Raw genomic sequence first — 27,835 nt, 5'->3', positions numbered from 1 at the left:
GAGCAAATCAGTTTGGAGAGATCACAGGAATGACATTTTCAGTGTTACTTATCTGATGGCTGGGGAAAACACTGACGCTGGGATGAGAAAAAAGACAGGGAAAAAAGGGAGGAAAAGTGTTAGCATTAAAATGTGATACAATCACTGTTCTACTTTAGTGTAAATTTCTCAGCTTTTTTCCCAGCCCTAATTCTAACCTTTGGGAAGAGTCCTCTTCATTTCACTTAGCTGCTCTAAGGGATTTTTACCATGAAAAACACAATTTTGCTTTAACTAACCTCGTTTTGTCAACACATTTGTTATGAGGTGTTTGCTGGCCTCAGCATACACAGCATGAAAATTATATATTAAATGGAAAGGATTTGTTTCATCAAAGCTTCATTTGTCTTATTTATGTGGGTGCACCTAGACAGCCTGCACTGCCTAGGATGTTGGAGAGCGATGCTTAACGATTTAAAAAAGCTGGTTATAAAGAAGAAAAAACCACATGCAATCAATCTCTCTTTGCCATCCTGCTGTCTTTTATGCTCTTGCTGTCACTTAAAAATCTTAAGATGGAGGTGTGACCCTTACTAATACATTCCCATACGTGTCTAACACTTCTTCTTAACAGCCCCCGACTTCCTCATGCGCAGCCGTCCCTGGAAGTGTGGATTTATTCTTTTATGAAATCTTAGAAAAAGGTGCAAACTGAAGTGTAAATAACATTCATCTCACCCAATCCATTGGAATGAGACTGCTGCTTTTAAGGTGGATTAGAGCTTAGGGGAAAGTTAAAATTTTCTCACTAATGTTATGTAAGGGAATGCTAAAGTACATGGGCCCCATGTTAACAGAGAGCAATTTGTCTCAGCTTTTTCTGGTGTGGTGAATATTATTTGAAATACTTGGCTGTGTGCAAGAATATTTCATATTATAGATGCAAAGTGTGCTACTTTTATGACCCTGCTGCTTTTTGTTACTAATCAATTGTCATACACACAAAAGGAAAGCCATTTGGTGAGAGATGGGCTAGAAACACAAACACTAAAATGAGAAACCCACTCTGACAGCTCAGAGATAATTTCCTGACATGGCAGAGAATGAAGCAATGGTATCTCTTTGCCACAGTGGCCTATCAGACTTTGAATTTATTTTCAGATGGTTTCAGAGTATCTCTCTAGCTGTCAACACGTCAAGCCTGTTCCAGAGCCCATTGATGTCAACAGGAGCCTTTCCATTCACTCCTCTCAGCTTTGATCATACCCTTGAAAAGTTCAAACCTCCTAAGTGCATTTGGGAGCTTTTTCTGTGGGGCTGGATCACTTCTATTTCCATGTTTATTAGTGCTGTGCAGTAGAGATCTAGCTAGAAATGTATATCTTATTATGGGGGCTGGGGGGTAAATATAAAAATATTTGGTATCCATTGAAGTTTTGGCTCAGCCCACCCAGAGTTTTTGGAGTTTTTTACCAGAATTTATGACATAGTCCTAAATATCTCCCTGTAATTTGTCACTCCAGAATGATGTGCCACTGACTAAAAATGAACTGGGTGTAAAAATCTGTTGATTGGCAATTTCCAATAGGAAATCTGAACCCCCTGTGACACTTTGTGAATGATCTGCTGTGGAGAGCTGCATCCCACGCTGCAGACATGTTGAGCTGAATGGGAAATAGGCCAGTATTTATAGCAGCTAAACCTTCCTTTATGGCACTGAAAGTCTGCCTTTTCTTCCGCACCAAGACGCTTTGCCATTTCGCTCTTGAAAATGGAATTTCCAAGCTGTTGAATAGCAGAGACCCAGGCAATTACAAGCAAATCTGGGGGAAATTCAGAAGTCCAAAGCAATTTCAGATAAAGGTTAGAACACAATAATTGGACTTCAGAGAGTTCTAAAAATGGGGGGGGGGGGGGGGGGGGAATCATCTGTATAGCAAATCATGTTCTCTTCACAAGCAAGATGCTTTCTTTAATTTTATTACTGAGCAGTAGGACACGTTTTTGCTGCACTTTCTGCCCCCCTGACCCTTACTTTGCAAATATAGACACCTGTACTGCTTGCAAACATTGTTTCAGTCTAGTGACACTCTTTGCTGACTGCTCCAACCTGCAGTCATAACCTCACCCTGTTAATGAGGCTGATAATTGAAATCATTGTCAGCAACTTAGTTTTAAGTCAGTTAATTATTCTACTCTGAACAGAGCCCTTTTCATTAAAAAATCCAAATCCTCTCATTCAGTGCTTAATGAGGATAATTTGGAGATAGGTGCCCATACATGCACATACATAAATTATCTGCATCCTCTTGCTCTAATAAATTAATATCTCAGATTTAAAAAAAAGGGTTAAAGAGTTTGTTTAGAAGGCACAACGTATTTAGTGGGTTTGCCCTTTCTGACAGTCATTTCTTCAAGCACTTGGAGCAGAAACATCTTTGACTGTAGACAGCATAAATGTATTATTTAAAGTTGTAACAGTAGCAAAACCAGGTCATACTAAGATTAGAAACTGAATAAAATAGTGAAAAAATAGTGAAAAATAGTGGAAAAAAAATCTCTGTGTGGACTTAAATCAAGGTTTAATTAGAATTTTTCAGCTGGAGGTGACAAAGACCAAAAAGTGTATTGGCTGATCTGATCATTGGGAGAATGACAGCTGCAGAATGGAGCTGCAAAATTCCAAGGACAAATCATGTGGTTTTCACAGTGTTCAGGATACATAAGTGTAATTGTAGAACAGATAGGAAAATATAGAAAGAAATCAGAATACAAATAGTTTGGTCATGGTTTCTGAAGAACGAAAAAATGAAGGGGAAAACGGACACAGAACAAAACTTCGTGGGATGATGAAATGAATGGATTATTATCTCTTATGAAAAGAGAACTTGCTTATGAAAACAGCCAGAGGAAAGATGAGTGAACAGATGTTGGTAAATGCATCTAGAGCTGAGGGATAATTATCACTAAGGAGGAAGAGACAGTTAAAAAATAACTATGTAGCATGGAGTAATGAATAAATTTAGACTCAAAATTAGAAAGTTGCTAATAATCAGAAGAGGGGAGATTCTCTTTGGCAGAATATGAGCCATTTTGAGCTGGAGTTCTTGAGACTGGGAGAAGAAATTTTGCTGTTGAAAGGACTTGAAACTGTTGGGCTTGCTCTTTGCATGCTGTTTGTTTGGTAATGTCCCATCTTCCAAGGTTTCCATCACTTTCCTCCCTCATTCCTTCTCCCTCCCTCATATCCTCAGAATATTTCTCTGCCTGTTCTGCTCTGATCCCCTGAAAAAGATTACAGAGAGATGATAAAAGGATAGAGCATCCCAGTACTCCCCAAACCCTAACATTTCAGGCACTGATTGTTATTTTTTTACCCAGTTCACACCATATAACTGTCAAATTTGGGGCTGCAGAAGACTTCTTCCTTCAGATTGGTAGGATTTAGATTTTGCTCTTTTTTTGCCTTTTTTCCTGTGGTATGGACACAGTAGGCTGCTTAGATTTAGCTGGGGCTTTTATTGAATTTTTTCCTGCAATGTCAGGAAAGTGCCTTATTGGTTTCTTGGCAATAATTCTAGTTTTGGAGATTTTATTGTAGTTTTAAGTTTGTTAAGGAAGTTAGGAAAGTTTTATGGCTTCTGTCAGGTGAAATAGATGTTATAAAGTGTTCTACAGCTAAACATCTAGGGCTTAGTAGCCAAGGACAGAAACAAGGCTAGATTTTTTTTTTCTGTTTAAATAAATGGAATTAGAGGATTTTAGAGAAATTAAAAAAAAACCAACCCTTTTATTTTCATCCAGACCAACTAATATCCCCCTCTCTCACTATTCCTTTTATCTGTAGAGCTCTGAGCTGGACTGCTTTCAGATTTCTTTGTATTATTCTGTTTGATACAAAGATTTTCTACATGGCTTCTTTCCAATCTCCAGTGCATGTCTGACAAACTGGTTTGAAGATTTACATTTGGTGATAAAGGTCACAAGACAACAACAGCAAAAAATAATGAGAGGTAAGCATTTCTCAGTCTTGTTTTGTTATGACAAAGCCATCTTTCCTATTCTCTGTGGCACTTGTGATACTTGCTAAGGACAGTGACATTTCTTGTTGCCAAAGGTTCTTTTTTAATAAGAGGTGCAAGAAATTGAAAAACAGAAATAAGAGAATAAGGTCAAAGCGCAAAGACTTTTGTGGTTAACAATTCCCTCAATGTTTCCTCGGGATAGGATGTGAGATTTTTCCATCAGTTATTAAGATGGAAAGGCAGGTGCAAGACTCAAATTTGGGTGGAAGCAGAGGAGGTCTCAGGGCAGGAGATTCACACATTTCTGCTGCCTAGAAAGCTGCCTATAAAACTCATGAACAGAGCTGCTGGAATTATAACAATTTTCTTATGGAAGATACTAAAATCTTTTTAACCTGTCACTTTTACAATGGGGTTTTTCTCTGCTTTGCTGAAGGACAAGGAAGCAGAATGCCTTGAATTGAAAGTTACTCGTCATTCCAGCAAGCAAGACACAGTTTGGGGCTACCAGGAATAACAAAACAGCCTCTTCCTTTGTTGTTACTCTTGTTAGATTTTAATGGGAAAGTAGTTTGAGAGTTTGGTAGTGATGTCAAGCAAAAGAAATGGATTTTCAATCCAAAGCCAATGCAAGTGGTAGGCCCTGCAGTAGATCCTACAGAGTACCCTTAAATTCTCCTTTAGGAAAACAAGCTGTATGCTTTGGTGTGTGCTTGCTCAGAGCAGTGATGCAATAAAAACCAGAAAGCATTTCTCAAACATGTCTTACATTAATGCAGCTCAGCCAGGAGGTGAGAGGACCAGGAATGAGCACAGTGAGATCATCACCCCGGCTATTTGAGCTGTGTTAGAGAGCTCCACCACGAGGTGTTTCTCCTGAAAGCTTTGACCAGAAAGAGTCCAACAGCTGAGCTGGCCAACAGTGCTGTGAACTTTGCAAATACTGCCTCTGTTCTGGCTGCATTCAGCTGCCAGCTCCTCCTCACCCAAGGACTAATTATTTGTGGTTATATTTGTTGGATGTCTTGATATTTTCTGACAGGATACCACAGCTAGGTGTCTCAAGGGAATAAAATAGATCTTTTCTTCTTCCAGATCAGTAATAAGGTGTGGAAAGCTGCATCTTTTGAGGAAGAAACCACATTTTTTTCCGTTCTGTGAGACAGCAGCAAACTGAGCTCAGCACATTGTCGGACATATCCAGGAGAAGAGGAAAGCACAGCCCTTTTCTTCATTATCACAAAGAATATTTATTTTTCAAATCCATATCCCGGTCTAAATCCAGATTGTGCCTGAACAAGAAGGTTACCAATTAGATGTATTTGTCAATATTCTCTGCAGGTTTCCTTCAGGAAAGAGATTTTAGATACTGAGGCAGTGTTTGGCTGGGACTGCTGCAACCAGGCCAGGCTTTCAGATCCAGCCAGAGCAGCCTGTGTTTAGAAGATGAAAGGAGGAATCCTTCTGCCAAAGCAGATCTGGCACTTACCATTTGTCATTTTTTACAAGCAAGAGAGACTTTCACAAGTCTAATAGTAGGACTCCATTAAAATAACTGAAATTTCTTGCTGAGGGAATGTACCAAATTTTTGAATGCAGGGATTCATCTTGGCATTCTGAATTTATTCATTTTACTGACCATTTTTTTCTTTTTAATTTTGAAAATTCTGCTTTGGGAATATTTAGCTGCTGTTTTTAATAACAATACAATTTTAATGTCACTAATTTCAGCAGTTGTATTTATTTCTGTTTGAAGATATCTGGTTTTATTAAAAAACAAACTTTTGGTGCATGCTGTATGCTTTAATGAAACAAAGATACCTATAAAGTTGCCTGGAAAATTATCGATTTGTTCAGAAAAATTATTGGTCTTTTAACATTTTGGGAAAATTTCATGATTTAGATTTTTTAAAAAGCTTTAAAGGAATTGACTTTCTAACCTTCAGCTAGATCCTCTTCACTTTAGATGTTGCTAACAGGGAAACTAAAATAATATGCTGTTACTTGAGAAGTTAAAAATCTTATTTCTTAAAAGATCAGCTAGTTAAAGGCATTGTGTCATTAATATCACAGACAGGTGTCTCCTTAAGATATTTGGCAGACAGGAAGAATATAATCAGCTCTGATTTAGGGGGTTTTTTTAGATTAAAAAGGCACAATATAAACAGTAATAATCAAATGAACAACTTGATGTCCTGGACAGCTTGTACTTTGATCCATGACAGTAGAACATAACCTGGTGTTGCATTGTTCATCTGTACTGTGGTTACATTTACATTTCTCAATAAAGAGATTAATTGAGCTAAAATCAGCCATTATCTGCTCAGTCCTCAATGCATGTGGTTGAACTATAAAATCTCGACAGAGGGTTGCATTTTCTTGGACAGGAGGCTACAAACTCTCTCCAGCCAGACCTCTAAATTGCTGAGGAAACAGATTCCCACCCCCATGGCCTGGACAGTGTGTGAACAGCCAAAATTGATGAGCAGCCTACGAAACATTTCTGTGTCTCCTCCTTGCCGCACCCAGCAACTGCCCTAAAACGTGGCTTTTAAAGAAGAAAAGAGGTGCAAAGAAGACAAAATAGTTGTGTCTCCACAAAATGAGCCCGGACTGTCCACCTCAGGAATAATCAGGCTTTTTACACAGGCTGATTTCCCCCCCCCCCCCCCACCCCCAGCTGGAGATATTAATTTATTGTATTAATCTGTATAAACAAGTATTAATCTCACAGAACACGGCTGGAACAAAGAGTGAGAGAGAGACAACACCCAGTCAGGATAGGTTTCCTTTAGAGAAGCTCTAATTAATAGTCTCATTACTTTTCAATCTGGGCTTCTCTGCCTCTTGAGGGGGGGAGCAGTGAGGAGGGGAAGGTCTCAGACACTACAATGACAAAAAAATGCTGGAAAGGAGAGGTTTGGCTGTCGTGTGTGTTAGTGATGCATCAGCGTGCCTCGAAATTGATGTTGATGTAGCTAGGAACAGAACCAAAGGCTGGTGCCAGAGGTGACATATTTATAATGAGACTAAATGAAGGGGCTCATTAGTCTCACAAATGGTGAAGAGCTGCCTGTTCCCTCTCTGATTATCTCTCCTCCATCTCCATTAGCAGGGTGTGCGTGCAAAGGGGCGGGGAAGAGCAGCGAACGTTCTCAGGTTGAGGCTGTGAGCTGATCTGCACAGCCCCACTGGGAAATTATTGAACATCCTGAGACTCCTTCTCCAGGCTCCCCACCCCAGAGAAACACCCCATCCCATCCCAAGCCTAATGGAAACAAAATATGATGAATTAAGCCTTTATAGCTGCCTTTGAATGGGAAGGAAAAAAGAGGGAAAAAAAACCCCAAGTATGCAAGGGCTCTGTGGGAAAAAAGAAGAGAAATAAAAAGCACTATGGTGTTTGTGCTATTTAATTCAAATGTTTGATGATCTGTGGATGTGGGGCAGGTCATAACATGTAACAAAGCCATCCTGACTGTGATTCACCAAAGCAGAAATGAGTTTTGACCCAGAGTGGCTGGAAAACTGTGCAAATGACCCTTGGATATGTCAGGATGGCACTCAATAAGGAATTGCAAACATTTTTTTTTTTCTTTTACAGTTTTTGTTCGGAGACAAGCCGGGCAAATACTCCATCCTAATCCCAGCATTGAACAAATAGTAAAAGCAGCCTCTGCTGCTGGTGCTGGGAGAAAACATTCAATTAAGTTGCTGCAGTGGCTTAGTGACAGCAGCCTTTCACCTTTGGAAACGCAGCCTCTGGTTATCTGTCTCGGGTCACTAAAGAAAATGAGTTGATGTTCTCAGGCTAAGCCCCAGGGCACATTTTGCTCAGAATCACCAAACCACAGGATAATTTGGAGCTTTTGTCTATGTGTACTTAGGAAAGGTCCAGGCCTGGAAGAAAAAAGGCTGAAATTCAAGATTAGAATGTGTTGAGAAGCAAGCAGCTTCCCAGAAAATTAAGATGCTGACATTCCCAGCAGTTTAATTGACATTAGATTAACTAACATGTCAAGGACTAAAGAAAACTACAGGCAACACAATGTGTATGAATTTGAAACCCAGATGCTGGGAACAGAGGGAGGGTTCATAAATGGTGGAAAAATCAGGTGGACAGGGATTTAAGCAGCTAGAGAAGCAAAGTCTGACTGCCCTCAGGGCCACAGTGGTGATGTTTGCATCTGGGGTCTCTACATCAGCCTGTGGCATACAGGGACACACCTTAATCATCCACTTACTCCTGCCTGGGTGGAGAAAAATGCCAAATGCAGGACTGGGAGGGGCAGAAGGGTTATATCCATCAGTCATCACCATCATGCATCATCCCCGTGCCTCAGCCCCTTCCAGGTTGAGACAAGGGACAGAGGGGCTGCAGGGGTGGCATCCCCAGGCTGCCACAGCTCACAGGGAGCAGCTGGGACTGCTGCTGCAAACACCCAGGGCAGTTTGAGAAGTGTTTGTGATTCCCTGCAGTCCTGGTGGGAGACTTTTCTTCAAAGTGAGCTCACCAAGAGTGATCAGCCACTTTCTAGCTTTAAAGCCATGCTTAGAGCAAACAAAAGTGCCAAACTGGAACAAGGAAACCTTGTTCAAAGAGCAGGAGCTCAGAGATGCTGGGGTGAGGCAGAGCCAGCTGGAGAGTGAATATTCCCAAAATTCCTGGGGCATTTCTCCTCTCCATGCTCACTTTCTACCTCAGCAGCCCTCAGCATCTTTCTGACTTGCACAAACACCTGCGCTGACCCTGTGGGTCTCTGCAAAAGCCACCTTGTTTTGTCACCTCTGACACTTGGCTCTCTGCCTGCTCCCTGACACGGACCAGTCCTCACCAGGCTCTCCCAAGTTGGTTGCAGCTGGCCCCAGCACCCTACACCTGCCAGAAATTTCACAGGTGTTGTATTTAAAGGGAAGTGAGGAGAAGAATCCCTTTTTTCCTCCACGGGGTTGCACCTAATCCAAACGGCAGCCAGATCTCTCCCAGCTTGGAGCCTTTGTTTCTGCCAGCTGTTTCTTCATACACAGTAAGTGCTCAGTGGGTGGGGGAGTTGCTGACTATGATTTTGTCTGGATCCAAAGGTTCCTCTGGCTCATCCTAGATCCCACTCTGTGTTTAATTGTTTCTCCTGTCACTTTAGACCCAGAATGTTCTCATTTTCTAGGCTGATAAGCCACAGAGAGGCAGCCAGGTAGAGCCAGAAGGCTGTTCAAATGACAGGACTGTGTCCCTTGTCTCAATTTACTCACAGGATTGAAATTTGGCAAGCTTTGATCGCTGTAGAATGTCCTTCAAGAGTCTCTGTTTCATTTATTTGATTTTTCAGTAGTAGAAGAAAAATCAGTTTATATGTTGGTATATTGCAGTGTGCAGATATAAGCTGGAAAGCAATATAAAACAATCTTGGGATTGCTTTTTATGGCATTAAGGTTCCCAAATCTTTGTAATTCAATTTTTTCCCCATGATGTCTGAAAATGTTCTGGAGTTCCCCTTCCCTTGGGGACCCCAGCTCTCCCTCCCCATACTATATACTGCTTTTATTGGAATTAGAGGCCACAGCAGCTTATTACTCTTAGGGGTGAATTTGAGTGGAATTTTGAAATGAGATACCGGTGTTTTCCAGCCACTCTAATGGCTGAATTTACCCTTTCCTCGGGATGTGAGGTGTGGGAGGAACAGGCTATTAACGTAGTTCCTCATTAAGCAATTGTAATGGCAAGCTTTTCAAACTTGCCAGCCACGCTCACATCACAGCCTGCCTGCCAGTGACCCGGTTTGGATGTGCAGTAATTTGTGCACAGGAAGCACTTTGGCAGGACCTGGCACTGTGGGAAGGAGGGGACCTGGCTGGAGCACCATGATCATCTTTGACCACAGGTTGTCAGCAAACAGCCTTTAGAGTTTAATTACATGATGGAGTTTGCCGAGAAGTGTGAAAGACAGAAGAACAAATAAGTGATGGAAAGCAATTTTTCCCCCTCCTTCTGCTTTACTCTGGGGCTGCCATAATTAAACTTAAAGTGCTGCTGCTTTGCTGGAAACGAAGTTAGGGAGGTGAATTGTAATTGCAAACAGTGTTTGCTCAGTCACTCTTGGCAACAGCACCACGTTAACTCCGCCTTTGTGTCTCCTGTGAGCCCTCCAGATTGACAAAAACATCTTTTCTTATCCAATTTGTTATCACTGACTTCAGAAAGTCATTAAAGAATATCAGTGGAGCAGATTGGGATCTGGATTGAGAAATCAATTATTGCCAGGAAGTACCTTTGCAGACACTAATTATGCCTTGACTGACATTTACGGGATTCCTGTAATGGGATGTGTGGTCAGTTTTTAAAGGCACAGGGCAGACACCAGTGCTCTGTGTGACACCCCCGGGTTTTCTGCTGCCTGTGTGCCACCCCATGCTAGAACAGAAGCGTGCAGAACCATAAAATATGAACTATCTACTACTGTGCATTTCATATGTGTAAAAATAGTGATTGAGGTGTTTGTTTAGCCAGGAATCAAATGTTATCCTGGCTGCAGGTAGCCAGGACAGGCTGCATTTAGCAGGATGGCTCCTGCCTCTCATGGCTGTTGTGCAGATTGCCAGTGACAGATAGATTAGGTGTCCCCAGGAAGGAGCTGATAGAAATCCGACAGGTGTATATGGGTTTAGACATCTGTGAAAGAGAGAAAGGCCACAGGATAAGTAATCCTGCTCTGAAAGATGGGAGCTGCTCCAGAGATCTGTGACAGGAGCAGCCTGGACAAGGACAATTTAATAGGGGGAACACAGAAATGGGGCGGTGTCAGGGGACTGTATCAGGCAAGGTGGAGACAGAGCTTGTTGTGTTGGCACCTCTTGCTTTTTTTTTGATTGCAAAACACTGTCAGTGTGATTGTCCATGGAGACAAACACTGGATATTTCTGCTTGATGTGGCCTCAACTGGGAACACTGTTAAACTTAAGTTAAACTGCATCCCGTTCCCAACCTCCCCTCTTGCTCAGGTAAATATTGATGGGTGTATTTGTGTTTTATGAGCCCTTCCCACTCTTAAAAGGCATAATAACTTAGTAACTGCCCTTAATGTAGGAAAAACCTCTTTGAAGAGAATGCTCAGCAGCTACCCTGCCCCATACAACCCCCCTCAAAAAAAACCCCACCCAAAACCCCAAAACAACAAAAACCCACCCCAAACCAACAAAACATCCAAACACCCAAGGCAAAGATTGTGAAATTATGGTAAAAAAATGTAAGAAGCTGGAGAGGAAAGCTCAGTAAAGGAAGAAATAATGGAATTGTGGATTACGTCAGGGTAGATGCAATCAGTATAATTTGTGTAGGAACTAAGGAATTCCAGCTCTCTTTTATGTGGCCAATGTCAAAATGACCTACAATAATTGGTTGGGAGACTTGTACAGAAAAATGTAAGTCAATAATTTCTAAATCTTTAGGACTCAAATCTCAAGGTTTTGCATTTGCTTTCATTGCATTGCTGGTATTTAACTGTAAAAGCATTTATGGCATAAATCACAGACAGATTTATATTTCTTATGGTACATGTAAACCATCCTGAAAAGTCATGTCATGTGTTTTATTTATTTGACCCAATTTCTAACACTGTGAACTGAAATGCACTTTAAGTTGTCTGTGATTAAAAATCAGGCTCTCAAGTAATCAACATGGAGACAGAAATGCTGCTTAGAGCAGTTTAGAATATTGAATTTAAGGTCTATCTCTATTAATAAGATATGGACCTGAAATGTAGCTGTCTGAAGATGGATTATCCATCATGTAAGTGCCAAATAAAAGGAAAAATACCTCATTTGTTCTGTAAAAAATTGAAATTAATAAAACACCTGTTCTCTTTGTAGTGACTCCCTTAAAGCAAGCATGGTGAGTGCTGCTTGATGAAAATTCCCAGCTTTCTCAGCCTGTCTTCATAGGGAAGTTCCATGTCCTTAATTTCCAGCAAGGATTCAAGACTGAACTGTGGAGGAGCTCTTCAAACCTCTTTATCTCCAGTAAGTTATGATCAATTTTACATATCCTTCAATATAGATAGATATTCCTCCTGGACTTGTAAGTGAAAATTATACTAAATTCTGAATGAAATCAAATTAACCCTCAAATGTTTCTAATCTATCAGCATAAATTTTATTTTCCCCATAAACCACAAGTAAAAACCAGGGATGCAGGACCATTCCTCATCAATTCTCAGCCTCAAGAAATGCAGCATCTTGTCTCTGGGATAAATTTTTAGTTCAGTGTGTGATTCTGAGGCCTATAATACATGGATGGAGCACATTGCCCCAGAAATGTGCTGCAAAACTCATGGTGCAAATCCATGTAGATATAAATGTACCTTTACAAAGACATAAGTGAGAAAGAATTGTGAAGTCAAAAGGAGAAAACAAGTCCAACTCAGAGCAGTAGCAAAAGCTGAAGTTGCCAGAATTATAAGATGCAAAATTAATGCAGGGTTTGTTTCTCAGATCTGATGATCTCATTGAAAAGGAGTCACATGGATTAGCAGCAAGTTAAAAGTCCTGGGAAAAGTGGGAATTTGGGTGTTTTTAGACTGTCTTGTCACATCTTGCAGAATGCTTGATGGTGCAGAGGCACAGCTTTGCCAGGCACCAGCACCTCAGATATTGCAAGTGAGCAAGCAGAAAACAAACATTTGAGACTTTCAGCAGCAAACCCCACGTTACTGCCAGGTCTCAAAACAGAAGAAATTTCTGTGGAAGGTGTGGTGAGGGGAGAGGACAAATATCCTCCTGCCTGGGAGGGGAATGTTGCAGCTGTAATTACTGTTCAGTGATAACCACAGCAGGGGCTGTAACAACGGTGATTAAGTGCTGGTGGCAGAGCAGAGGAGCAGAGTGACTCCGGATGCTGGTGGGCTCTGCAGAGATGTCAAGGTAAGGCTGCTGAGATGGATGCAGGTTCCTGTCTGTGCCAGCAGAGAGGAGGTGAATGAGGGGAGTACCTGCAGCTTCCTGAACTGCAGTAGTTCCATCTCTTGAGAGATGTTTGTCATGGATTAAAAAAAAAATGTTTGGGGCTCTGTTACAATTTGAACAGGTGAAATATTTCAAGAGAAATCAACGAATAGGAGCAGTTCTAAAGAGGTATAGTATTTCCATTGCCTCCACAAGTAGTTGAGAATAGAAGGTACAGCAATTTCCAGCATCAGGAAAATCCACAAAGGCCAGAAGTTCATGTCCAGAAAGGAAACAGAGGAGTCCTGAAACTTTATTGGAATAAATGGAGAGAGTCAACCAGCGTACAAGCCTGTCTGGCTCTGCAACAAACCTGCTGCTTGAAATCAACAGAGACATTAAGACCCACTTCAAAGACATCAGCACCCACAGCTTCACCCTTCAAACTCTTTGTAAAGACAGGAGCTTTCCTCTCAATCTCTCCTCTTCTTATTTCTCACTTTGTCTTTACAAACCCTAGTTATTAACTTGTAAACAACCTGAAGAACATTTGAAACAGTGTGGCAAGCAAATCCAGAGAACAAAAATAAACATGACAAATAAAATTACAGTTTGTATAAGCTCATTAATCACTACAAGTCCTTGCCCATGGCTACTGGTGGCCCACGTCTCCCATCCTTTTCTTCCAGTGGAGAGGTCCCAAATGTGGGGGGCTCTGGAGCCCTGGACCCCCGTGTGACGTCCCCCATGTCCAGCTGTGCTGGCTGCTCGTCCTGCAGGCCTGGCTGCAGCTTTGGGGCACCAAAGTCCAGAGGCAGCCTCGGTTCCACCTGGGCTTCCCATTCCAGCAATCCCAAATGGACTCAGGGACCCCGGAACAACCTGAAAAGGCTCAAATGGCCTCGGGTAACCCCTGAGACCGAGAGTGACCCCACTAGTGACCTCAAATGACCCCTGTGACCTAGAGTAACCCCAAAATGACCTTCAAATGACCCCTGTGACCTAGAGTAACCCCACAATGACCTTCAAATGACCCCAAATCGGAGTTTCAAATGACCTAAAGTAACCTCTTGAAAATCGAAAAATTCTCAAATGACCTAAAGTAACCCCTGTGACCTCAAATAACCCCTATGACCTAGAGTAACCCCAAAATGACCTTCAAATGACCCCATGACCTAGAGTAACCCCAAAATGACCTTCAAATGACCCCTGTGACCTAGAGTAACCCCAAAATGACCTTCAAATGACCCCTGTGACCTAGAGTAACCCCAAAATTACCTTCAAATGACCCCTATGACCTAGAGTAACCCCAAAATTACCTTCAAATGACCCCTGTGACCTAGATTACCCCTGATGAGGGCCTCAGATGACCCTGCACTAGTGTGAAACCCTCCCTGCCGCCCTCTGTGGTGCCCTGACCCCCCTCAGGCCCTGGCAGGCCGTGCTCACTCCCATTGCCCACTGGACTCGGGCACTGCCCTGTGGGGCTGCCCCGGAGCCCTGCTGAGCTCCCCTGGGCTGCCCAGTGCCCAAATCATCTCCTGGGTGGGAATCACAGAGACACGCTGAGACAAGTCTTGTTTAGGTTTTTATTTTGTTTTCATTAAAAAAAAACCAAAAAAAAAAGCGCAGCACTTTGTCGTTGTTGAGGTGTTGTTCAGCACATTCCTGTTCTGAGAAGAATTGTGTACCTGTGTCCCTGCTGTTCTCAGCTCCCAGCAGCCCCAGCACAGGGCCCAGCTGAGAGGGCAGGCAGGGTGTGCAGGGGTCTGCTGCCCTCTGTCCCACCAGCAGCTCCCCCACGAGCCCAGCGGTGTCCCTGGGGAATTTGGAATGCCCATTTCTGGCACAGCCTGGGCCCAGGGTGCTCGGGGCCTCTGGGCCAGGCACGGTGGGGCGTTCCTGCCCCTGGTCCCAGTTAAACCCCTGCAGCTGCTGGGCTCCTCCTGCCCCCAGGAACACAAAGGGGCTCCACTCCCACCTAGCTGCATGGCCTCAGTGTCCACCAGAGCTGAGCCCAGATCTCTGTGGTCAGAGGTCCAGGCCAAGGATCCACACAAAGATCCCAGTGCCCCTGTCCTCCCCCTGGCCAGAGGCAGGGCCCCTCCAATGCTGGTCAGGTACACGCTGCTCCCCTCCTGGGGTCCCTTCAAGAGAATCAGTCCTGTTATCATTCCTGTGCCATCCAGAGTTCTGTCTATGACACAGAACTGGCTGTGGATGAGTTCCTGTGGAAGATGTTCCTCTTTCCAGTTCACCTGCCTGGGTTTTCCATCCCCTGTTCCTGAAGGAAAAACCAGGGCTTACCTTGTGCAATGTATCCTCACTCCTGCCTGGGAGACATCTGCTCCTGATGGCAGCGGCTCCTGCTGGCTCTGCTGGGATGTGGGAAATTCCTTCCTTGAGCTCCTTTCCCAGTTCCTGGTGCCTTCCCCAGTCAAGCTGTGGACGTGCTCAGCCAGCTCTGTCTCCATGGGTGAGACATGGGGCCATGACAGGGCAGTGACAGTGTCCCTGTGAATTCCTGTTTGCTGAGAGTGCTCCCAGCCTGTCCCTCCTTCCCTGCCCTGCAGTTCCCCCAGTACCAGAGCACATCTCTGGCCCAGGCTGTGCCAATCCCAGCCCTTCTGTGCCGGGCACTGGACACCAGCAGGGCTCTTGGGGAAGAGGATCTCCAGCACAGGAGCTCCCTCAGGCAGGGCACACCTGGTTCCACTGTGCCCCACCTCCCTGGGGCACCTGGAGGGCCTCTCCACAAAGGCACCCACCCCTTGCACTCACCAGCAGCCACCCCAGAGGCTGAGAGCTTCCTGGATCCTCCTGATCCCAGGGACAGGGAAGTTCCTTTGGTTCCTTTTCCTCTCTGCTCTGTCTCTGAGTACGGTGCGCACGGTGCAGCTGTACAGAGGAGACAAAGCACAACTCACAGCAGGATTGTGCCACCTTTGACACCCAGAGGGAACTCAGCATTCTCAAAAACCACTGTGCCAGGCCTGACAGGCTGAAGAAACCCCTCTCTGCTCTTCTTCCCCCCAGGGCTGGGTGCAATTGCTGAGGACGACTCAGATTTAGCAGCCCAGGCCAGGACAAGCAGACAGAACTGAGCACATATTTCTAGTGATGTTCACTGCCTTAGAGATTATCATGCAGCAGACACAACAAACCAATAAAGCCATTTTCTTACCATTCCCTGTTCACAGGAGAGCATTACAGCAGGCAGGGAGTTCCCCCTGTGCAGAGAAACAGAGAGAGCAAGGCATGGGAGCCAAGGGAGCACCGTGGGGAACAGGGGGTGTTTGTGACACAGAACTGTAATTCTGACTTCACCCCATGTTGGGTCCCAAAACATGTACTAATCGAAAAGTAAACTAGTGGGAGATTCCAATTCATAACTACATTTTAATGGGAAAATAAAACTAAATGCAATAATACAGAAACACTGTCAGAGTCAGCATACAACCTGGCAGCCTGTCGGTCAGGGTGGTGGTAGCAGTGTGATTAAATGGTGGCTGCAGTCCTCCTGAAGTGAGAGAAGTGGACTCTGTGGAAGCAGTGATCCCGTAGAAGGCCCTGGTCTTCCTCTGCACATCCAGTGGTAGTTCTGTAGCTCTCATCCTCTGAGAATCCAGTAGAAAACAATGCTCAGGTGTGCCAAAGCCTCCAGCTATACCCAGGCAGGTGCTTGGTTCCTCCCCTTGGGCGGAGCATCTCACAATGGGATGATGTCATTTCTGAGTCATGCTGAGAGACTTGATAGCTCATTAACAGAGACAGAGCCTCCCAGGGACTGCAATGACCTCAGGGACCCCAAATCACCTCAGGCAACCCCACCAGGGACTGCAATGACCTCAGGAACCCCAAATCACCTCAGGTAACCCCACCAGGGACTGCAGTGACCTCAGGAACCCCAAGTCACCTCAGGTAACCCCACCAGGGACTGCAGTGACCTCAGGAGCCCCAAATCACCTCAGGTAACCCCACCAGGGACTGCAGTGACCTCAGGAACCCCAAATCACCTCAGGTAACCACAAATTACCTCAGGTAACCCCAAATTACCTCAGGTAACCCCACCAGGGACTGCAGTGACCTCAGGAACCCCAAATCACCTCAGGTAACCCCAAATCCCCTCAGGTAACTCCACCAGGGACTGCAGTGACCTCAGGAACCCCAAATCACCTCAGGTAACCCCAAATCCCCTCAGGTAACCCCACCAGGGACTGCAGTGACCTCGGGAGCCCCAAATCCCCTCAGGTCTCCCCCGTGCCCTCAGGCAGCCCCTGGGCTCTGCCCCCTCAGCTCCAGGGATCACAGCCCACAGCACCCATCAGAGCCAGGCTGGGGCAGGGGTGCAGAGCAGCCTCTCCACAGCTCCCTCCCAGCCTGGGCCCTCGTTCCTCTCTTCTCCTCAACAGCAGGATCTGAGCAGGCAGAGCTCCCCTGGCTCGTGGTGGCCCTTCAGTTCAGCTGCACACAGCCAGTGCAGAGCCCTGAACTGGGTTAAAGAACCCAAAGCAGTGAATATTGTTAGCAAAAGCACAAAGCAAGGCAGTGGGCCCAGGCCAGCTCATGCCCCGCTCCTCCTGGCCTCTGGCAGCCCAGGGCAGCGTGTCTGAAGGGAATGGGCAGGGGCACTGTGGCTGCACTCACTGGGGTAATTCCCACACACACATTCACAGGAGTGCCTGAACCAAAGGCACCTGCTCATCTTCCCCACGGAGCAAAAGAACACCTGAACGATTGTTCCCCCTTTGGCACAGAGTTCAAATCAGACACAGAAGTTCCAGGACTAGCAGGAAACACTTCTTGGTGCAACAAGGGCTCCAGTGTGGTGAGCCCTGCTCAAACAGCAGAACCTGACACCCTCAACAATCCAGTTTTATGTTCTTTTTTACAAAGGGCACATTGATTCCTTCCCAGTCACTGTCCTGGAGGCTGCCCCTGCCCTGTGGTCCTGGGGCTCCCTGCACTTTTTCCCATCAGGGCCTGTAAAAACTGTGCCATTATCCTGGCCTGTACCTTGGCCTTTCCTCATCCCTTCTTTCACACCTATCACACACCTGCTGTCCTTTCTAACCCATTCCTGGGGGGCCCAGGCACTCTGCCACCTCTCCATCCCCTGCTCCTGCTGCCTGTGGGCTCTCAGCCCCACAGCCACCAAATTCTCTGTAAAATCACTCGTATGCCCAGTGACACAAACAAAATCCCTTCGTGTACCAGGCCAGGCTGTGGCCATGGTTTGTCTCTTACATGTCACCCCAAAGGCGCTCCCTGTCCCTCACACCCCAATCTCTCCCCATCCCTCACACCCCAATCTCTCCCTGTCCCTCACACCCCAAAGCCCCCCCAGCCCCCGTTCCAACCTCTCCAGCTCTGTCCAGCCCCAGGTCCCCCCTCCTGGCCCCATCATGACCCAGGGAGGCCTGTGGGGCAGTAACACCTCCCGGATTTCCCTCTCCTGGCAGCCGACAATACAAGACTTGCAGCTGGCCCTCTATCAGGCTGCAGATTTTGAAGATAAGGCAGAGAACTCCCCAGTCCCCGCTGTTCTTTCCTTATCACATCACCTCCCGCTGCCATTTGCCTGGACCAGATTTCTCCACTCCCCCTTCCACCGACCCTTCCCAATCCAACCCCTCGCTGCCCGCTCTACGTTTCCGGGGCATTTTGCCAGTGCCTCCTGTTGCCCCCTCTCGGAACCTGAGATACGGGGAAGGTACAACCTTCCCGAGCTGCCATCCTTGAATAATTCCCCCTTGAACCTTCTACTTCACCCCCAAGTTCAGGTGTGTGCAGACCCCCCCAGGGACTGCAATGACCTCAAGTAAGCCCAAATGGTCTCAGGTAACCCCACCAGGGACTGCAGTGACCTCAGGAACCCCAAATCACCTCAGGAACCCCCACCAGGGACTGCAGTGACCTCAGGAACCCCAAATCACCTCAGGAACCCCCACCAGGGACTGCAGTGACCTCAGGAACCCCAAATCACGTCAGGTAATCCCAAATCCCCTCAGGTAACCCCACCAGGGACTGCAGTGACCTCAGGAACCCCAAATCCCCTCAGGAACCCCCACCAGGGACTGCAGTGACCTCAGGAACCCCAAATCACCTCAGGAACCCCCACCAGGGACTGCAGTGACCTCAGGAACCCCAAATCACCTCAGGTAACCCCAAATTTCCTCAAATGACCCCAGCAGGGACTGCAGTGACCTCAGGTAACCCCAAATCCCCTCAGGTAACCCCACCAGGGACTGCAGTGACCTCAGGAACCCCAAATCACCTCAGGAACCCCAAATCACCTCAGGTAACCCCAAATTACCTCAGGTAACCCCAAATCCCCTCAGGTAACCCCACCAGGGACTGCAGTGACCTCAGGAACCCCAAACCCCCTCAGGTAACCCCACCAGGGACTGCAGTGACCTCAGGAACCCCAAATCACCTCAGGTCTCCCCCGTGCCCTCAAGCAGCCCCTGGGCTCTGCCCCCTCAGCTCCAGGGATCACAGCCCACAGCACCCATCAGAGCCAGGCTGGCAGGGGCTCAGCTGTTTATTCATTCTCATCTATAGTACAGTCTCACAAGTTGTGAGTTCTAGATAACGAAATGGAAAATGGCTCTGTTTCTATTTCTTTCCAAGGTCTTCTAAGCACAGACTGTCCAATTATGAAATGACCCCTAAATTATTTTTACTTTTAACCTAATAGCAGTTTCTTGTGGCCCATAATGCAGACTTTCTTATTCAATTACAAGATACTACCCAAACCCATGAAGAAGGTGGTGAAAAATAAGAACTTAGCCTATGCCCTAAATCCTCCATCTTGCTTTATATATGTATTACTATATTCTAAACCCTTAAACTCCAAGTTTTCCACTCTGTGATATCACACACTTCTACTCAAACTACACACCCGCAATCCCAGTGCTATCACTCAATTTCAGAAGCCTGTTCTAAGGTCAAATGTAGTGGTTTTTGGGGGGGTTACTGCTTGTCAGCACAGAAAGTCTGCAATTCTCAGTGCCCAGGGTTCCGGGCTGTGTTCAGTGCTTGCCCAGGTGCAGAGCTGCGGGCAGCGGGAGCGCTCCCGGCTGGCCCGTGTGTCTGTAAAGAACAAATTCGAGCTGCCCGCACCCCCCGACACAGCAGCCCCCTGAATTTCCCTGCTGCCTTGCCTGCCATTCCCCGCCCTGGCGGGGGAGGAACTCGAGGAGGCAACGACAGATGGGCGAGCACAAAAGCTGTGAAAAGTCAGCGATGCTCAGAGGTTTTGCAAGCGTGATAATGACCCGGAGATGATCTGATTCCTGTAAAGAGAGGTTTGTTCTGCAATTGTCATCACTACAGTCTCACAGCAGAAAAGGCTCCTTCTTTTATTCATGCATCTCCTCTGCCTTTCTTGTGTTCTGCCAGTCACTTTTCCCATACTTCTGAACAACGCAGAGTACAAACACTAATTCTAATTCCCAGTGTGTCCAACCATCAGAGTGCGATGAGTTAGGAACAAGTTTTAGTCCAGACTTTTCTGCTGTGTGAAATCTAATTTCTGTTTCTTCTTCTGTAAAACAGGAAAGATTCATCACTGCAGATTATTTTTAAATGAATGGTGATGTACAGTCTGGCACTAGAAATAATATTTGTTTATCATGAAAGCTGAAGTTTGCTTGTACTTTGAAGTTTTGCCTTTTAATGTGAATGCCATGATTTCGTATGCTTAGAAAGCTCTCAAAAAAACCCATCCTTTTTTCATGCAAATTTATTTAATACATCTGAGTCAGTGCCGAATATCTTTAAGAAAGCTTTAACTCTTCCAGTTTGATTTTTTTTTTTTGTCTGAAAATAATTTAAAAACTACTATTAGCTTGCATTTTGTGTTCATTTTATTTGAAAACAAAGAAGCTTGGAACAAATAAGTAAAGCAAATAACCAGTTCAAGGAACTGAATAAGCCACCAACGACCCTTTTAAAATCTGCTGCCAATTTTGTTTGTTTATTTTGCAGCTGAAGTTAACGTGGAGGAAATATTTGGTGTAAGGAGTTTGTGTGGTTTGATTTAGGTACAGCCTCTACTGTATTTCAGACTGAGCTCCTTTTCTTTATCCCAGACATATTACACCAGAGTCCTAAAGATTTTCTTGCTGGGGTCCACATTAATTTTGTGCTGTTTCGCTTCCCAGCTTAATACCTGTATTTCACTAAAAGACTAAAAAATTCATCTGAAGCTGAAGAAATATCTTAGAAACCATTTTAGGCTTTCATTTTCTTCTATCATCCTGATTTATGGACACTGAATAGAGTTCAGAATATTAAATACTCATATCAATAGAGTAGTAGTGAGAAAAATAAGTAAAATGAAAAAAAGAGCACACCTTGTGTTCTGAAGCAAAGATTTGCAGGTTTTGAGATATATCAATAAATTACCTTTGCTGAATAATTTAAGCCTATCTCCCAACATATTACAGTTAGTGTGGATGTTTAGTTTTATGTAAAGTGAACACAGCACCATTGTCTTCTGCTCTAGCAGGGATTTTTCATTGTCAGCATTAGAGCAGTGGGGATCACAGAATCCCAGAGCGGGTCAGGTTGGAAAGGACAGCAGTGGCTCATCTGCCCCATCAGGGCCATCCCAGAGCACACAGCACAGGACTGTGTCCAGAAAGTTCTGGAATATCTCCAGTGAAGGAGAACCTTCAGCTCTCTGGGCAACCTGTCCCAGTGCTCGGTCACTGCACAGTGCTGTGACCTGTCCCAGTGCTCGGCCCTTCCTCGTATTCAGGTGGAACCTCCTGTGCACCAGTTTCTGCCTTTTCCTCTTGGCCTTGCTTGGCTCCTGACACCCTCCTGACACTTCTGATCATGATGGACATTGAAGAGGTGTCCTCTCAGTCACCTTCATGTCCTGAGCTCTGAGCAGAACTTTCAGTCCTGACTGCTTGCATCACCCCACCAGGATGCACGTTCTGTACGTTAGGGAGTAATCCAACACACTCTGTGTAAAAGCACACGGTCTTGGCCACTTTCACTGGCCCTAGGGTTATGCTGTCATTTCATACAGAAGGTTGGAAATGGTATTTAGCAGTCAGAGCTTCCAAAAATCATTAAAATTTAATTTGCTTTTGGGGAGGGAGGCGTAAAGCACAGGAGATTATGTTCAGTTTATGAGCCCTGACCTTTCCTGCTTAGCCATTTCTCCAGTTTAATTTTGGTTCATGAAGTGCATATTTCATATGGCTCTGGTTATTATTACCTACTTCTTATTTTATTATTACTTGAATGTATATGGGAGGCTATCATTTCCTTTATTGCTGTGGGAGACAGCATCCTGGATCGGGCAGGAAGTGCATGGGGGAAAGAGCTCAATGTTCTCCGTGCTGAGACTGCAGCCAGCTTCAGGAGAGGGAGCTGAACAGATGCTCTGCACCTTCGGACGTGTTCCTGCCATTGGTGCTGAGAGGACATCAAGGTTTTTAATAGCAAAATGCCTGGGCTCCCTCAAGCCCTGCTGATTTCCCAACCATCTGAGCGGATGTTCAGCTGCCTAGGACCAGTCACTTAAAGACTCTCTTGCAGCTGAGTGATGTTTCCCTTTTTCCCAGTGCTTTTGTAGCTGCTCAGCAATGATCATCATGGGTCACTGTTTATTATCCCAGCTTCACAGCAATGTTGTTTTTCACAGCCCCCCACATGGCTGTTTTCATTCCATTCTCTCTTTCCTTTTTGGCTTTGAACCCTTCTTAATCCAGGACAGAGGAAAAGCGCCAAATAATAATAATAAAAAAGCAACTGTCCCCAGCCAAAACAGTGTGCCTGGCTAGTAGTCAGATCCCTAAAACTGTGTGGAAAATTGTGGCCCTATCTCTTCATGTATCCAATTTCTTTCTTCTTTCCAATTTCTTCCCCCAGCCATCCCTAACCAGAACTGTTCAAGCAGACAAAGATAAACCACCTGTCTAAAGGAGCTTTAAACTGTCCTTGTACCTGCACCCATGGTCAAATCTCCCAAGATAAAAAGAACCAGAGAGGGGTCAAAACTAATGAGCAGGTCTAAAACATGCAGCTGGAAGAACACTGAGTAAATATATCATGGTGTTGAATATTATGTAGATAGTGCCACGACCGATCTATGCATTGTGCACAGTGTGTGTATGTGTGGGAGGGTCTCCTTTAAGCAGAGAAGCAGAGAGGAAGAGTATCAGAACCAACAGTGCTTGCAACAACACCTGTTCTTTAGGCAACAATCTCTCCATTTAGCATTTCCCAGCAAATTAATGAAGGGGGAAAAGGTGAAAGGAACTCAGTAAATAAGTCTGAAATCAACTCTCACAGTGCCTGGTGGAGCTGCAGGCAGGTGATTAAAGGCCTCCTTTCATCAATATTTGATTTACACCGGGGGTTCTCCATTTTAAGTAATTTCTCCCTGTTTCTTGACAGGTGGGTTGGCTGCACAGCAGCCATCAGCACACAGCCCTTCAGTGCTGGAATTGTGATTGGCAAACTGCATCCCTGCACACAGATTTGTGCTGGGTTTGATCACCTTCACTCACAGCAGCACACACAAAGCTCTTCAAAGCAGCAGCACCTAGAGAGGTGCAGATATTTGGAGTTACAATGGGACAAACAGCACCAAAATCCCTTGAAAAACATGCTTCTTTGGGAACTGCTGTTATGATGTTCTAAGATCAGCCAAACCCATCTTCAGTAAATTTCTGTTCATCTGAGCTAGCCAAGAATAGTGAGAGCACAGAGCTTCGATGGCTTGGTTGAAAGGATTTCAATCAGGAATAGGCACAACAGACAAATAGTTTGTGCCCTGCAAGATCTGCAGCCTCTTGGATCCAAACTTCTTCGTAAAACCTCCCTGTTTCAAATGTGTCAGCAGTCCATTCTCCCTCTGAAAAATAATTAAGTGCTGTGTAAAATTAGCGTGGTTTATAATTCATAAGCAAATGTCTGAATTGGGTCCTGACAGTAGAATACTTGTAGGGAGCTGGAAGGCTTTGCTTTTTAAATCTAGTTTAGTGATTTCCATGTCACACTAAAACAATGTTTCTGGACATTTTATTGACATCTAGCTGCTGTGCAGGGCTTGTGATGATGGAACTTGTAGCAGCAGTGCCTTGTTAACAGAAACTCTTTTGGAGAAACTCAAACTGGGGAGCTACATGGGACTTTAAATTAGCCACTGATCATCATTTATTTGTGACAATGTTGCAGGTGAACCCCAAGGATGATTCCTTCCCACTGCTTTTGGCTGAGGCTGTCTTGGTGTAGGAGGAGAGCATGAACTTGTTTAATTCACTCAGTGTTGTTTGGTTTGAGCTGAGAGACTCCGTGAGGGGCACGGGACAGAGAACAAAGCATTCCTCTTCCCTCGACACGGAGAATGTGCTGCTTCCCTCTGCAGCCAAGTTCAACTTCAGCACAGATGTCCTCTGTAAATATAACCAAGAGTCCTTCTGTCTCTTACTCCCTGAGCATCCATGTCAACTCTGTTCACCTTTTCTGACGCAGAAATCTCTCTGTTAAAGCAAGCAGTGGAAATGAATATGTAGGAAGTCAGCAGAGTCCCCATCAGTGAAATTCTGCAGGTAAATTCAAACAAACTTCTGTGAGGGATGGCACAGCTCAGTCTGATTTTGCAGACTTCTCTGATTTCATGGAAAGGATTCCTTCAACTGATGCAACCGAGCAAGCAGGCAGTGTCAAAACTTGTGATTGCTAAACCACCAGGGTGTAAACAAACCAGATATTTAAGATTTAAAATTGCCCTTAACGCTACTAACTTCAGTAGTATTGACACAGCAATGCAACACTTCTAGAAGCCAGCAAATAAACAAAACAGTGCTAGCTGGAAACTGTCTTCCTTGAAACTAAATTTTAAACACAGCTTTTCAAAGTTGTCCCCACCCTCCACTGCCAGTGTGCTGTGCAGCCTCAGAGGCTGGGTCAATGAAGGGGCACATTGTGTATCTTCAAAAGAGATCAGCTGCAATCCCCTCAAGGCTGGGCTGCATTACCATCACAGCAGATCACTAATCAGCAGCAACTTGCCACCCTGCATTGGACATGTGGAACTTATCTCCCTGCATTAGTCCCTCTTCCAAAAATCCCAGCCATCTCCAGCTACCTATGAGGAGGATTGAATCAGATTATGTTTTTACCCTGCTGGACCTGGGGAAAAGTGTGACTCAGACACTGGGGGATGCTGGAGTCTGAAATAAGCAGGAATTTTTCCCTTTCCCTTCTCATTTTGCAAGGGAAATAGAAATAGGGAGAACTAAACAAGCTTTAATTAGATGCAGAAATTTGAGTGAAAATTTATCCACATCCAAGGTGTTCCATGTTACTATTAACATTGTTTCAGGCAGCTAGCTACTATAATTACTATGTACTTATTTGAGTTTTTGTTTAGTTACTAGATGCCCACTTGTGGAGACATTTTGTTACCTGCTTGCTAAATCTGTTTACATTCTGCCATTTCTTTTTTAAATAAGAGGAGAGAAAAATGGGAAGAGTACAAAACACATTGACTTTTTGAGACCGCTGGGTTTAAAACGCAAACTTTATTAATCAGATGATTTGTTGCAGTCACCACAGGGACAACGGCACTTGCAGCTCACCCTGGCATCGTGTGGAATAAATAACCCCAGAATCCATCACCCCTCAGCTGACTCACACTCTGTTCCCACCACGCACAGGTTGGGCTTCCCTGTGATTTATCACAGCTGCCTTAGCAGCCCTAGAAACAATATTCATGATAACTAACTACTCAGCTACCTCCATGAAGTAAAACACGGATGTAGAAGGGAACCAAAAAGAAGCAGATACAACTCCAGCCAAGGAATGGTCTGTGTCCATGCCAGCTTCGTTGTCCCTCTGGTTTGCCACTTCTTTTCATTTTTTCTTGTCTCTTGTCCCTGTGGTTTGTCTTCTTGGTCAGGCTGCCTCTGCAAAAACTGCCGCCTGTGTCCACCTGGAGAGTCCACGAGGTTTAACCCACCCCTTTTCCATGGCCTTATCTCCCCACCACCTCATAGACAGCTTTCAATTAATCTAGAGAGCCCTTCCATCCCTGAGCTACCACTCTGAAAAAACAGGGAACCCCTGGAAGCACATTCCCCTAACAGCAGTATGGAAACAAGATCCCCTGCACCATCAGACCACATATTCATAAAATAGTTACACAGCAATGATGCACTGAACCCTAGATCAATAATGTTTCTCTTAGCAGACTCCTTGATCAAAAGAATAAATGGTTTCAGGTACAGCACTGATTCAAAATTCTGTTTTCATCTATGTACTTGGATACATGTATTGTATTCTACAGTGGATAAAGGCAGTGTTGAACTGCTGGGACCAGCAGAAATATTGTTTGTCTGTCACGATGATGATACCAGCAGATATTAAGTGGTTAGCAGTATGCAGAGTCCATAAGTACTTATCTGTCATCTTGCAGCAAATGTGGCCTCAATACCATATGTAAAGATTGTATTATAATAATTTCCTCAGTTTTCCCAGGAGTACAAGTGATTTTAATATCACTTGCTCTAAAACTTAGGGAATTTGCTAATAAAAAGTAATCTTTATGAATTTATTCATAAATCAGATATGGCACAGAAATGTAAGTTCCACAGAAAAAATGTTTCTAGAAAAGATAATAATGAATAAAAGAAATACACAGTTATAAGATTTTCTCAGTGAGGAAGGTGTGTTTGAAAGTCAAAAGCTTGCTTCTGAAGGTTGGAAATTGATGCCAATTCTCTTTTTACCTCCTATTGCCCTTAGGCTGTGGAAAGTCTTATCCTGCTTAAAGCAGATGATTTCGAGAAAAGGTTTAGTCAGCCTCCTTAGGACCCAGTTGATCTTTTGGGCTGAAGTTTATGAGTTAAGGAATGGATGTAGTCCTCTCTTTTAGACAAAGACAAGGTGTTCTGTCTTGGGCAGAGAGCATTTTTAAAAATTTTATTTTTAGTATAGAATCCTTTTTCAAACCCAGGCTGTAAGATAACTTTGATAAGGTACTTTGATAAAGTCAAGGTCCTGGGTTTTTTTTCATCCTGCCCTAGTAGCCACTGTTCATTGCACAGAGAACTTTCTGCAGTGCACAGCTGGGAACTGTGTCCTGTTTCTTCTGTCTCACCCTGTCTTGTGGAAATGAGGGGTTTGTATTTTGTTTCTACATATGGAAGATGAGAATTCTAATTGATTTGCAATTAGAATGGGAATAGGGGGGCTATAAATACATTAATGCCCACCAATTAGTTTTTACAAACACGTTCCAGTATCCCACACAGCACAGGCACACAGCTGCACTGCTGTTTCCAGGGCTGTTAAAATACAAGGCTGTGCTGTACCTGATGTGGCCAGAGCAGGTTTGGTGTGCAGTGTCTGGACAAATGGAAGGCCCAAAGCAGACATAAAACAGGTTTAAAGCTCGGTAACATCTGAACACAGTTTCCTGCCTCTAGTTCTCATTTTTATATTTGGCATAAGCTGCCATGACCTCTGCTGCTATCCTTTAACTGGATAACTTTATAGCAGTGAGGCTGATTCGGCCTCAGATGTCTCAAACTTCTACTGAATTCCACTTGCACCACATGTGCCTGTAATTGTGTGTGTTGATTTAGAGCTGTGGGCTCTAATCCCACTCTCTCCACCTTCCCATCCCAAAAGAGCTCACAGAGTTCACTTGCACTACTTAATTAAAGACTTTATTACACATAGCTGGCTGTAACCAGGGCTGTTAGAGTCTCTCTCCCTTCCCCCTCACCCTGATTTTTCTACCAGTAAATGTCCAGAAGTTTCTGCTGCAAGCACCTAGAATAATTATTCCTATCTTGAGCATTCCAGACTAAAGAAATGTATATCTCAAAATCAGATATGTAGCTTTAGAGACACATTAACTT

At 44.7% G+C, this 27,835-nt stretch overlaps 1 protein-coding gene across 1 annotated transcript; it reads right to left on the bottom strand.

Moving 5' to 3' along the window:
- Positions 1-14,513: 14,513 nt before the first annotated feature.
- On the bottom strand, positions 14,514-16,552 carry LOC134561901 (uncharacterized). The gene is made up of 4 exons (XM_063419245.1): positions 16,399-16,552; positions 16,123-16,128; positions 15,720-15,836; positions 14,514-15,222 (listed from the first exon to the last, which is right to left on the bottom strand). The coding sequence occupies exons 1-4, from the start codon at positions 16,550-16,552 to the stop codon at positions 14,528-14,530; spliced, it is 972 nt and encodes a 323-aa protein (XP_063275315.1). The 3' UTR covers positions 14,514-14,527.
- Positions 16,553-27,835: the final 11,283 nt, after the last annotated feature.

The sequence above is a fragment of the Prinia subflava genome, chromosome 25 (genome assembly GCF_021018805.1).
Source record: "Prinia subflava isolate CZ2003 ecotype Zambia chromosome 25, Cam_Psub_1.2, whole genome shotgun sequence".
NCBI lineage: Eukaryota > Metazoa > Chordata > Aves > Passeriformes > Cisticolidae > Prinia > Prinia subflava.
This window is presented reverse-complemented; position numbering and strand designations above follow the sequence as displayed.

Excerpts from the sequence above, each read along its gene's own strand:
- LOC134561901 (XM_063419245.1), bottom strand. The coding sequence starts at position 16,552 with ATGAGAGCTACAGAACTACCACTGGATGTGCAGAGGAAGACCAGGGCC. Across the intron at positions 15,223-15,719 it reads AGCCTCTGGGGTGGCTGCTG|GAACAGGGGATGGAAAACCC; the intron begins GTGAGTGCAAGG and ends TTTTTCCTTCAG.